The sequence below is a fragment of the Malaclemys terrapin genome, chromosome 1 (genome assembly GCF_027887155.1).
Source record: "Malaclemys terrapin pileata isolate rMalTer1 chromosome 1, rMalTer1.hap1, whole genome shotgun sequence".
Lineage (NCBI taxonomy): Eukaryota > Metazoa > Chordata > Testudines > Emydidae > Malaclemys > Malaclemys terrapin.
Window position 1 is genome coordinate 309,043,929 of NC_071505.1, and position 13,784 is coordinate 309,057,712.

A 13,784-nucleotide genomic window follows, 5' to 3' on the forward strand; every position below is an offset into this window, starting at 1 on the left:
TTCGCTGCTCAGTGCGGCCACCCGGACGGGAATCACCGCTCCGCCTCCAGCGCGCGGGGCTGGGGAATCCGCTTCTTTCCGGCGCTGGCTGCTCGGAGGTGAGGGGTGAGTAGGGCCGGTGCGTGCCGCCCCCCCTCCCCCCATGCTGGGCCCCCGGCCCTCCCGCCGGGCTCTTCCCCTCGGCTCAGAGGGCGGCTCCGCGCAGCGGGGAGGGGGCGGCGCCCGCGGTGAGCAGGGTCCCAACTGGGGCTGGGAAGTAGAGACAGGGCCCACCTCGCCCTGCCGTAATTGGTGTCTGGCCGCGGCTGTGACAGGTGATTGGAGAGGAGCGGTGTCAGTCACCCGCAGCGCTGGGTCTGCTAACAGGCGCCGGCCAGGGGGCGCGGGGAGCCCGCCCCACGGGCGTCAGAGCCGCAGCCCGGGCTGAGTGGAACGATCCCCGGCCCCCGGGAGTGCGGGGGAAGGGCAGCAGCCTTGAGCCTCCCCGCCTGGTCGGGCCCCGAGGCTGGGGGGGAAGGGTCAGTAGTCCCTGGTCGTAGTGTCTGCGTGGGCTTCCCTGGGGCTGGTGTGGGGCCAGGCCAGCGGGCCTAGCTCTTGGCGCTGCGTCTTTAGTTACTTGGATATTTCCGTTGGTTTCAGGTTTTCTTCAAAGCCCGGGGACCTCGTCTCGCCTGGAGGGTCAGATTTGACAGCAATGTCGTGTGTGCCTGTCTGCAAGGGAGGCCTCCTCTGCTAAACTCAGCCCTCACCCTCCTGGCAGCCACGGGAGGGCCTTTCAGAAAATGATCACTTATTTGAATCCTAGATACAAATTAATGGAAAGAGGCCAAGAGGAAAAATAATCTATATAGCGCTTTGATTAAAGTGAGTGCACATTCTTTGATATGAGAGGGTTATTGTATTGGTTCTGGATTTAGAAATGTATAGAATAAAATCATGTGTAATTTCTCAAACTCTGGGGAAAATTGCAAATGAAGAATTCTGAGTTATGCCTGGATTATTCTTGCCATTGTTCTATTTAATAGTTAATAAACCCCCTTAATTTAGGGGCTTGTCTACATTTAGGGCTGATGCTGTACAACTGTAGCGCTTTAGTATGGAGACTATCTACAATACATCAATGGGAAGGGTTCTCCCATCAGCATTGGTAATTCACCTCTGAGAGGCTGTAGGTAGGCCAACAGAAGAATTCTTCTAACCCACACAAGTGCTTAGGTTGGATTAGTTTAACTACATCGCTCAGGGGTGCGAATTCACACCCTGTGTGCGACATAGCTGGGTCCATCTTATTTTCAAGTGTGGACCAGCCCTTAGTTTTGATGGTGGTCAATAATGTTAAATAGGAGATTGCATGGGTGCCATTTACTGTTATTTTAAACAGACTGGGTTACTAAATATTTAACACATATAAACACTTCTTATTGTTCCCATGTGAGAGACAAGTGGGTGAGAATGTTATTGAACCAACTTCTATTCATGAGAGAGACAATCTTTTGAGTTTAAACAGTTCTTCAGGTCTCTGTAAGCTCCTCTTTCAAATAGAAGTTGGTTCAATAAAAGATATTACCTCATCCACCTTGTCTCTAATACCCTGGGATCAACACAACATTGCATGCTCTTAAGGGAGTCATTTAGAGCCGGTTTTTAACCATCCTACCAGAAGACTCAAAAGGGCCATTTAATTGTTTTCTTCTACCACATACATGCTTTAAAGAAGGAAAAGGGCTCATATGTTGTTGTTGTGCATGATAAAGGGAGTGGGGAAAAGGAGAGTTCTCTTTGAGAGCTTAAATTGAATGAAGAAAGATTAGCTGACATGACAGTTTTCATCCTTAATGAATAAGGATTTATATATGCATCTTCCTGGGCATTATGAGACTTCAATTAGCTGACAAAGTTGAGGGGGAGGCAGGAATAGTTATTCTCATTTTAAATATCTAGTTTTTCATATAAATTCACAATTTGTTTTTATCTCCCCTTTTGCTGTAGACAGGTTCAGATTTGTAGGTGCATAGAGATCTCTAATATTAGAGAGAGAAAAATACTACCAGAAATTGTCTTTGAGAGAGATTTTAACTTCCCAGTTAATAGATTGGAGAACGAATGCGGTTAATAGTCAGGCCTAGTTATTTGTGGGTATAACAGACCAGATTTCTTCAGCAAATAGTCACTTACACAACAAGAGGTGATGCTGTTTTGGACTTGATTTAGTGAGTAGAGAAGACATTATAGAAGAGCTGGTCATAAAAAAAAACCTTGCATCAGGTGACCCATAGTTGACTCAGTGTAAATTATTGGGAGAATAGTCAAAACCAGGTTGTAACTATAAGATTTTTGGATTTCAAAAGGGCAGATTTGGGGAAAATAAGGGAACTAATTAATAGTCATCTGGACTGAAGAGCTCAGGGACTTAAATGTGGAAGAAGCTTAGTTTTTGCTTTAAGAAATTCCATGTGGAATTTGCATGGGGGGGGGGGAGGGCGGAGAAGAAGAGACTTACATGGAGGTAAATAGAAAAAGGAATAAAATGTAACATGGGTTTGCCAAGGTAGATATTGCCAGACTAACCTGATATCTTTGATTAGATAACTGATATGTTTAGACAAGGGAAATGCAGAAGACCTAATCTGCCTGGGCTTCAGTAAAGCATTTGATATAGTCCCACACATGAAATTAGTTAAAATGCAGACAATGGGGATTAGTACAAGATCTGTAACTGGGTAAAGAACTGACTATTAGAGAGTGATGGGACCACCCACCTCTAATGCACATCTCCATCAGGTGGGTGCAGATCTGTGCTTTCTGCTTATAGTGTCCCTGTTTACAGTTAACCTTGACAGGCAGGTCTTCAGGGGCTCATCACTCCAGCTAAGCTATACATAGTCTACACATCTGAACACGTAAACAAAAAATCCAACAGGGCCAGTCACCATGCCTTCGGAATGTATTGAGCCATGTCTCTGGGCTCAGTTTTCAGCCACTTCTGGGCTAGCCTAAAATCTATCCCTGCCTGTTAGAGTAGTGCTCCCATGGCCTTCTCTCTGGAGATGGAGTCCTGGCCTTCACTGGGGCCTCTAAGCAACACTTGTCCCCCTTCTCAAGGCTTTGGCCACTCTGCCAGTGGCCAGACCTGGGCCCACCCACTACTCCAGATCCAGACCCAGGGAGCCTATAAAAAGCAACCACTTACTGCTTTCTGTAGTAGATGCTGGGCCACTTTCCACACACTTCACTCCACCCTGACCTCAGGGCTGAAGATCTCACATCCAGCAAAGAGCACCTTCCTCACTTCCCTGGTCACAACAAGCAACTGTGTAGGCCCTGCAGCTCCTTTTAATTGGGTCTGCTGTGTGCTGATTGGCCACTTTACCACAGCCTCTCTACGCAAGCGTGGAGGACCCACCTTCACTGCTCCCTTTCTGGGGTGGAGTGTGGTAGGACTGCCAGGCCTCCAACAGGGGGCCTCAGAGGTCCTGGTACACCCCATCACAGGGAGACAGGGTTATGCTGAAAGGAGAGCTATCCATCTGGAGGGAGATTACTAGTGAAGTTCCTTGAGGATCTATTTGGGGACCAATCTTTAATATTCATTAGTGACGGTGGCAGAAAAAGTAGAAGTATGCTAATGAAATTTGCTGTTGACAAAAAGTTGGGAGGCATCTTCTGTACAGAGGAGGACTGGACTATTATATATGAGGAATTGGGTGATCTAGAGGATTGAACTAATAGAAATTGGATGAAATTTAATAATACAAAGTGCAAGCTCATGTACTTAGGGAATAACAAGAATTTCTGCTTTAAACTTGGGGCTCAGCAGTTGGAAACAACAGAGGAGAAAGACCCATATGCATTAGTTGATCACAAGATGAGTATGAACTACCAGTATAATGTGGCTGTGAAAAAGTCAAATACGATCCTACAATAACTTGTGAGCTATTTCCAATAGAGATAGGTAAAGTACTAATGCTATTGTGCAAGGCATTGGCAAGATCTCAGCTGGAATACTGTGTACAGTTCTGGTCACCCATGTTGAAGAAAAATGATTTCAAACTGGAAAAGGTGCAGAGGAAGACTACTAAGATAATCCAGGAAATGGAGAGCCTATTTTACTAGAGGAGACCAAAAGAGCTTGGGTTGTTTAGTGTAGCAAAATTTAGACTGAGAGGGAATATGATTGTTAACTGTAAATACATCAAGGTGGCAATCACCATGGAGGGAGAAGAGCTATTTAAGGCAAAGGACAATGTAGGCACAAGAACAGAAGGGTATAAACTAGCCATGAATAAATTTAAGCTGGATATTACAAGGAGGTTTCTAACGATCAGAGGAGTGAGGTTCTGGAACAGCTTTCCGGTAGGTGTAGTGGGGGCAAACAAGCTACCTAGTTTTAAGGTGGAGCTTGATAAATTTAAAGTATGGAATTGTCTGACTGGATTGCCTGTGATAGTAGGGAACTGGACTCAGTGACTCTGCTATATATGTTGTTTGTTTGTTGTTTTCGATTACAAACCTTTTGGGTCTGATTAAGCCTTTGTATAGCACTACTTGCCAGACAATAATTAGCGTGGAAGAAGGTGCAAAGACAATTGTGGCAGAAGCAGACATGATGGGCTAGTGAAAGCTAGCATCAGTGCAAGTGTGGAAACTTGGGTGAATGTGACAAGAAATAAGATAAGTAGAGAGGGGGGCAATGCTCTGAAGGACCTTGATAACAAGAAGTTTGAACTTAATGTTGTGGACAAAAGGGAGCCAGTGGAGGAATTTACAGCCCAAGCCAGCTCCTGTTAGAGTCAGTGGGGGAGACCTTTCTTAGAGGAAGTTAGATCAGGCTCTTAGAAGTGGTGATATGGTCAGGAAGATTGACTTAGCAGCTATGTTTTGAACGGATTGAAAGGGGCAATGTGTATTGTTCAAGAGGATGCAATAAACAAGGTGGGGAAGATAAGGGCCTGGACTAAAATTTTGGTTGTGGATATAAATAAGGTGTTTAATCATAAAAATATTGTGGAGAAAGAAGCAACAAAATTTGGCCACAGCCTGGATGAAAGAAAGAGAAGTCGGCGATGACTCCAAGCTTTTGGGTGTGAGTGATAGAAGGGATGGTATTTCAGTCAAAAGAGACAGCTAATAGGGGCTCAATGGGCAATGTTTGATTGGGGGAGAAAGAAATTCCATTTTGACCATTTTTAGTTTAAGTTGATGAGACATCCAGGAGGGGATGTTAGAGAGACAAGTTGAGATGCAGGATTGAATAAAGAGAGACAGGTCAGTGAGAAGGTAGATTTGGAAGTGATTGGAAAGATAGTTAGCTGAAGCCCTGGGGGCAAATAAAATTACCCAAGAAAAGAGTGTAAAGTGAGGAGACCAAGGATGGGACAATAAGGGACTATCAACCAGAGAGTGTGAGAAGGGGATATTAATTAACCTGTAACCAGTAAAAGCAGACTATTAAAATGCTGATCTGTCAGTACAAGGGGGCTTGCTCATGTTTTGTTAATAAGGTTTGCAATCAATGTATCCTCGATTTCCTGTCTTTCTTGGCAGCAGAAGGAACAAAGAGTGGGTGTGAGAGTCCAGTCTTTCCTCTCTGATTCTGAGCTTGACATAGTTATGCATCCTTTTGTCAGTCTGCAGTTTGGATTACAGACTTGCAAGAAAAACCTAAAAACACTATCAGAAGTGAAGCAATTCCCCAGCATGGTGCTATAGGGCTTATATTGCTGGAAGTGGTATCCCTTACATGTGAGGTAAAACTGCAGTCCTAACTATTTGTCATTAAATATCCAGTGTCTAGTGCTCTTCTCTATAGTAATAACTCTGTTATCTCATCAGAATTCTATGCTGGCTAATTACATTTGATTTACCAACATTTCCCATGCTATTTCACCTTACTCCTAAACCACTGCTGTGATTCACCTCAGAGTGGCTCTATTGCAGTGAGAGGAAGGAAACAAACTTTTGTGTTTATTTCTTTATATTTTTAAGGTATTCTTATAAGGCTAAGAATAAAACAGTAATTGTTTGATTTATCTTTAAGAAGTTGGTATGTCAACTTATTTGTCTTTTCACCGAGAGGGTGACTTTCATTATTGTTTTAAACAGCCAAGAAGCAAGATATTTGCCCAGTAAACTCTTTGTTGGTGAATTGACCTGACAAATAGGGACATACAACCTAGTTCATGTCAAATTCATATTAATAGGTAAACTAGGTTAAATGAGAAACTGAGCAACTGATAACTCGGAGTTATACTTCACTGTACTGATCTTTGGTTTTGTTCAGAACAGCCTGTTTATCTCAGCATGGATCGATCTAGGTCTCGTTTGGGGGGAGGTGATGAACAAGCCTCTCCCCTAGAACACAGACATGGTGAAGATGAGAGACAGTGGCAGCAGGAGCGCCTTAGCAGAGAGGAGGCCTATTACCAATTCATTAATGAACTCAGTGATGAAGACTACAGGTTAATGAGAGACCACAATCTTCTTGGCACTCCTGGTAAGATATGGATGGTTACAGCAGATGAGACAGTACACCAGTATAAATCTGGAGTGGTGTTATGCCAGCCGTAACTGAAAGTACAATTTGGTCTGTGTGTCTGGGGAATGACTGAAAAGTGAGATTTTTTTTCTTTTAAAGTTGATGGCATCGCTCTTTAAAAATGAACAATTTTAAATGGGTATTAAAGCTTGTGAAACAAAAATTCATCCTCACAGCATAATGTTTAGATTTATAATACACATCTAAGTTACAATCTCTGGGCACACATACAATAATTAAAATATTCATTTACAAATATCATACTTAAAGTACACCTCGTATAGAAGAGAATTTCTTCAGCATCTGAATTCTTAGAACATACTGATGCTAATAGGTTGGCAGGTTATAATGACATGCAGTCTTCTGCTTAGATTCATGTAGCCTCTTTGTTTCTGGTGCCTACTTTTTTATTCTATTGTCTGTATTTGTATTGATTGTAATTTTATAATCATGTTGGTGTCTCTCCTATGTCTTACTGTTTTTACTTTATTTCTGAAAATTGTCAGTAACAAAAAAAAAAATATAGGAAACAGTTTCATTGTTATGCTTGTATAAACAAGTAATATGCAAACGTTTTTGAGACAATCAAAATATCTTACTGAAAGGCTGAGGGCATATATTACCTAAATATGTGAACTATTTCAGGAGAAATAACAGCAGAAGAGCTACAGCAACGTTTAGAGGGGGCAAAGGAGCATCTAGCATCCCAAACTGATGTAGAAAATAGGGAAGGTGAAGGAGAAACTGCTGGAGGTAAGCTTTCTTCATTTACTTCTATGCATAAAGAATTTATTTATTTATTTATTTGGTATATTAAAATACTGGCCTGTTCAAGTGACATCCATGCTAAGTCTGTTGTTTCTTTGTTCTATGTAGCTCTTTTGTCCAAGTAGCAAAATGAATAGAATGTATCCTAATGATGTGAAAGTAAATTAACGTATAGTACTTCACAATAACTGATTTAGATTTGCAACAAATTACTTACCCTGACCCTTCCCCTCCAAAACGCAATATTTGCACAGAAATAATTTACTTATTTGTTTCTGCCTTTTAAAAATAAGGATAGATTAAGCTATTTTCTTATTTATTATAGAAGTTGTCAAAACAGCTAACGTAAGGAGAGAAGTGATATCCATCTGAAAAACTAAAGTTAATCTTTTTAAAAAAAAAAAAAAAAAAAAAACTTTCCCTTCTTTAAAACAAGGTAAATTCTATGTTGAAATTAATATTATCTCTCTAGATAGATGTTTAGGTTAAAAAAAGACTATCAGTAGTTAAGTGGATATTCCCAAATTAATGTCCCAACATTTGATTAACTTCTTCCCTTCATGAATCTGAGTGGGCCAAAATCTTGCTCTATGTGAATAGGGACGAGGGGTTTTTATTTTTCGGCGTGGGAGTCGGGTTTTTTTTTTTTTTCTGTAAACAGTTCTGCCAAAACTTAATATTCCTCTCTGTGGGCAGGAAGGAAACCTGTACATATAAATGGGTGGAAGAAAAGAGTTGGGCAGGGAAACAGACTTAATTTTCCAGAGTCCAAGGGATAATTCTTAGTAGTCAGTAAAAATGTGGCACTTTAAAATTGAAATATCTTGTCTGTGTTCTCATTAACCATTGAGAGAACGCCAAATGATTAGCCAGTTTTTTTTTTATGAAGACTATAAGTTGTAGTAATATTTCTAGTGTTGTAGCAGCCAGGAGCCCCACTCATGGACTTAGAATCCCATTGTGCTAGGCACTGTACAAATGCACAATAAAACAATAAACAATCTAAAGGTAAGACAAGACAACAGGTAGATACAGACAAGTGAGGAAGCATAAAGAGAGAATAGTATATAATACATAATAGGCAGTCATTTCAGCATACCAGCTACCTAGCAGCTATCAAGTAGAATAAATTCACATAATCAGAAAACAAATGCTTGTATTGATTCCATCCCCATAGCATATGAATGCTTTCCAAATTAAACTAAAAATAAGTGTCATTATTCCATCCCAGCTTGTAGGAGAAATACCTTGATTAAGTCATTGTGTGTAACTGATTGGGAAAGCAAAATCATAGATGTTGTGGTGCATATATCTTTCATGTATGCTTTTCATATACTTGAGAGCCATTAGTCCTTGTAATCCAAAGTTTTTGTTTCTGACAGTGGCCAGTGTTCAATACCTCAGAGAAAGGTGCAAGAAAATTGATAATACCAAGTTATTAAGTAACCTGTCCAAATGGAAACTTTTTTTCCTAACCCCAGGCAGTTAGTGGCTGGCCTGTGCCTTGACGCATGAGGGTTTATACTCCATAAATTTTCATCCTGTATTATGACTGGATGTGATGACTTAATCAACAACTAAGTGATATCTTATAATCTAATTAAACTATTTGCAATGAATTGTTTTGTTTATATTTATAGCCTTGATCTTATAAAACTAAAAATCAGTTAATCACATTTGATTATCTGTATATAATCCCCAGTGCACATGTGTGGGCTTGATGATTCCATGTGACTTCTTCCCCCATTTTTTTAAACAATTTAATCCAGTGGTACCAGAGGAAACTTTTCCTCTTGCATCCACCCACCCACCAGAAGTAATGGAATGTGCCTGTGCCCCCCGTGCCATGTGTGGAGTCACAGCTGGGCCAGGGGCTGCAGCCAGGAGTGGAGGCAGAGGACCAGCATCCAGGAGTGGGGGCAGGGCCAGGGCGGAGCTGGTGCAGAGTAGGGCTGGGTGGTGGTCCCTCCCCACCCCCACCCCCCTTGGGATCAGGCCCGGGCCCCGCCGTACCCCCCAGACATTCCTCCATGCCCCCTAGGAGGGCGTGCCCCACAGTTTGGGGACCACTTGTTTAATCAATGGGTATGGGTGCGTCGGGAACTCTTCTTTATAGTACTGCATATATACTAAAATCTAGCAAATGGAAACACCTGTAAAGCAGAAAACACAGTGCCTTTTTCTCCTTACCCATAATTACAACTTGGACTTAAAAAATGTTACAAATAAATCCAATGTGGAGCATCTATATGGATCTCATTTAAATCTTCAGAGGCTGTTGAAAACCATGATTACATTGCATTTTCAGCATCATATGAATGGAATTAGAATCTATTTTGTGACATCTAATAATGACTACACCTTTTGTAAATCAGTAAAATCCTAGTCTCCTTTAATTACCTTTTTTCAGCTTGGAAGTTGATCAATTGGGGAAGGTTCAGAGAAGAGTCATGAGAATGATTAAAGGATTAGAAAACATGCCCTTCAAATTGCTCAGTCTATTTATCTTACCAGTGAGAAAGCTAAGGGACAACTTGATTTACAGTCTATAAGTACCTACACGGGGAACAAATATTTGATAATGGGCTTTTCAGTCTGGTAGAGAAAGATATAAGGTGACCTAGTGGCTGGAAGTTGAAGCTGGATAAATTCAGACTGTAAATAAGGCATAATTTTTTAACAGTGAGGGTAGTTAGTCATTGGTACAATTTACAAAGGATTGTGGTGGATTCTCAATCACTGGCAATTTTAAAATCAAAACTGGATTTTTTCTAAAATATATACTCTAAAAATTATTTTGGGGGAATTCTATGGCTTGTGTTAAACAGGTGGTCACACTAGATGATGATAATGGTCCCTTCTGACCTTTGGAATCTATTACACTAAAGGCAAAGGTTTATCTTCAGCAAAACAGCATCAATATAGCCATATATCTCACATACTACTGAAACAGGAAGAGAGCTTTAAAAAAGGCTTATAGGTAATACATGGTTTAGAGTGCATCATGGTATGCAAAATGTGTAAGCTTTTAAACATTAGAAAAATAATAGAGTTCTTTATCTGCTTACAGATTCAGAGGTTCTTGGGGAAAATTCAAATGGTGACTCTCTGCTAGAGTGGCTGAACACCTTTCGTCGCACAGGAAATGCTACTCGCAGTGGACAGAGTGGGAACCAAACTTGGAGAGCTGTGAGTCGGACAAATCCAAATAGTGGGGAATTCCGGTTTAGTCTTGAAATCAACATAAATCATGAACATACTAGTTTTGAAGCTTCTGGTGATGAATATATGGACATTTCACACTTGGGTACTAGCACAATGCATATGGACAATCGACATCAAAGAGCAGTCAGTCCAGTAGCTACACGAACTAGGAGCAGGACCTCAAGAGATTCTAATGGTGAAACTTCTAACACTGCAAGGACCAGAACTGTGAGAAATTCAGTGGTACAAAGCGCTGAAGAAACCTCTTCTCCTGTCTTGGGAAGGCTCAGAAGCAGAACTAGGGAGTCATCAGGCCTTTACAGAACAAGAAGCACTGCACGTAATATTTCTTCAGACACTGGTGAACACAATGTTGTTAGGCGAAGGGAAATGCAAGAAACAGTTACATCCACTGGTCTCCAGAGAGGTAGAGCTAGAGCTAATGTTCAGATGAATACAAGACAAAGACTAGGAATTCTAAGGTTAAGATCTACTTTGAGTAGTCGAAGCCGTTCTCCATTGCAAAGACAAGATGGCTCTACTGATTCTGAGGAGCTTGGTCTGAGGCAAAGTAGGAATTTACAGCAAATCTCTAGAAGGTCTACTAGGAGATATACAGCTCAGCCACCCTCTGAGCCAGATGAACAAACAGTAGGTAGTACACAGACGCCACAATTTTTTAATTCAGCCCCAACATTGGGCATAACATTGGAAGAGGATGAATCTAGTAGATCAACAGCTGCCGTTAGAAGACATCCAACTATTACACTAGATCTTCAGGTGAGAAGAATTCGTCCTGGGGAAAATAGAGATCGGGATAGTATTGCTAGTAGAACGCGCTCTAGAGTGGGAATGGCAGAAAACACAGTTACTTTCGAAAGTGATAGTGGTGGATTTCGCCGTACAATTTCCCGATCAGAACGTGCAGGTATACGAACCTACGTTAGCACTATACGGATACCTCTTCGTAGGATTTCAGAAACTGGGGTTGGTGAACCTTCATCAGTGGCTCTTCGGTCAATTCTAAGGCAAATTATGACTGGTTTTGGAGAACTAAGCTCCTTAATGGAGACTGAATCGAATTCAGAAATTCAGAGGGGCAGTCAGCACTTATCAGATATGCAATCAGAGCTGAATAACTCTCACACAGGAAATGATAATAGTGAATTAAGTGAGACTTCAATTAGGCATAGATATGTTGAAGAAGGCAGTAGTGAATCAAATGGAGAGAATGATGGGACTCAACATTATAGTCTCAATAATGACAATCGGGAGAGCAGACAGTCTCAAGAGGCAAACAACTTGGTTGAAAATGGAACACTGCCTATTCTTCGTCTTGCACATTTCTTCTTGCTAAATGAAGATGACGACGACGAGCACTTGAGAGGTTTAACCAAAGAGCAGATTGACAATCTGTCTACCCGGAACTATGGGGACAGCCACACAGAGAGTGAAATAAGTAAAACATGTAGTGTTTGTATCAATGAATATGTAACAGGGAACAAGCTAAGGCAGTTACCATGCATGCATGAGTTTCATATTCATTGTATTGATCGCTGGCTTTCTGAAAATTCTACTTGCCCCATTTGTCGGCAGCCTGTATTAGGGACTAACGCAGCAGACAATGGATAAAGTTATTTATATTGTTTAGTATTTAATGAATTGCTATATTTATGGTGAGCCAAATAGGATAAATTATAATTTGGATAAGGGTACATTTGCGTGGAGATTTGTTAGACTTGTTTAAAGATATAGGAAAGTTGCCTAAACTTAGTGTAAATACTACGTTTCTCCTTCCAAAGTGCAGATCTAGTAGTATGTGTTAAAGCCAAATGATACTAATAAAATTTATATTTTTTTAGGTAATATTTTTATGCTAAGCACTTTTGTAAATATAGAAATGTAATAGTTAATCAGTCCTGCTAAATGTATGTTTGTTTTTAATGGTGTACTCACTTTATTTAGATTACACATGGTTTCACACAGGCTAACTACTGTGTTGAGAAATTGGTGTCTAAATAGCCATTCATTAGCTTTTTGTTCTAAGAACAATTTCTTTGTTTGCTAAAGATATTTAAGTTACTTGAAATGCTCAATTTAATACACAGTATATTTTTTTAATATTGAAATATCCTTTCTGAAAACCTGCAAGTTTGGTTCTATTTAAGCTTCTTTATAGCAGTTTTTGCATGTGGTTTTACACAATGCTTAATGTTCACAAGTTCTTATTTGAAAGTGGATTGGATTAGTAACATTTTGAAATGTACATAATTCTATGCAGTGTCTCTGACAGTCGCTGTCTTTCAATAGACGGCAGTCAGATCAGTCAAAATGACAATTCTAAGAATGCCTGCCTCATTTGAACATAAACACTTGTTGAAAAAATAAACATTTTAAGAGGTTTTATGCAACTCAAAATTATTTAATCCTAGTGTGACGGGTTTCTCCTGGGGTGCCACCTGGAAGTGGGGTACCACTTAGCCCTCTGACCCACCAGCCTGGGCTCCCTCTCACACTGTGCTGCTGTGATAAGCTGCAGACACGCTCCTGGTTTTACACTTCCACCAGCATACACACATGTAGGGACACACCCAACTCCAGTTACATGCAGGCTCTCTGACTAGCCATTGCACAAATCAGCAGTAGAAAGGCTAAAGCCAAGGTAACTCTCAGCTCTCCAGGCAAGTGCTCCCTCTGGAGCATAAACCCAATATTATACTGTCTTGCGCTGCACAGGGAACTGTATAGCGTAAGCTCATAGAATTTGCCCCCTCCCCCCCTCAATGTGGAGAGGAATATGCAACAGCATCTCTGAGCTAAGATTCCCAGGCACTTTACTCCAAAATCTCTGATTTAGATTAAAACATAAACTTTATTAATTACAAAAAATAGCTTTTAAGTGATTATGAGTGATAGCAAACAGATCAAAGCAGATTACTTAGCAAATAAACAAAAACGCAACCTAAGCTTAATACTAGATAGATTGAATATGAATAGCAGATTCTCACCCTAACTGATGGTATAGGCAGACTTGTAGATTCTTAAGGCGCAAGCTATATTAGCTTTACAACTTGGGTTTCTCAGATCTTCATACACAGGCTAGACATCCCTTTAGCCTGGGTCCGGCATTTCCCCCAGTTCAGTCTTTGTTCCTCAGGTATTTCCAGGAGTCTTCTTGTGTGGGGAGTGAAGAACACCAGACGATGTCACTCCCTGCCTTATATACCTTTAGCATGTGGCGGGAACCCTTTGTTTCAAAACTTGGTTTGTGCAAAAA

General features: G+C 40.9%; 1 protein-coding gene across 6 annotated transcripts; it reads left to right on the forward strand.

Moving 5' to 3' along the window:
* On the forward strand, nt 1-12,911 carry RNF6 (ring finger protein 6). 6 transcript variants are annotated; one of them, XM_054015405.1, is made up of 5 exons: nt 1-105; nt 640-864; nt 6,281-6,493; nt 7,181-7,288; nt 10,374-12,911. In XM_054015405.1, the coding sequence occupies exons 3-5, from the start codon at nt 6,301-6,303 to the stop codon at nt 12,137-12,139; spliced, it is 2,067 nt and encodes a 688-aa protein (XP_053871380.1). In that variant the 5' UTR covers nt 1-105; nt 640-864; nt 6,281-6,300; the 3' UTR covers nt 12,140-12,911. The 6 variants fall into 6 exon arrangements, with proteins under 6 accessions (XP_053871380.1, XP_053871381.1, XP_053871382.1 ...); XM_054015406.1 differs by having other exon boundaries at nt 1-98; XM_054015407.1 differs by lacking the exon at nt 1-105 and adding an exon at nt 291-314.
* Nucleotides 12,912-13,784: the final 873 nt, after the last annotated feature.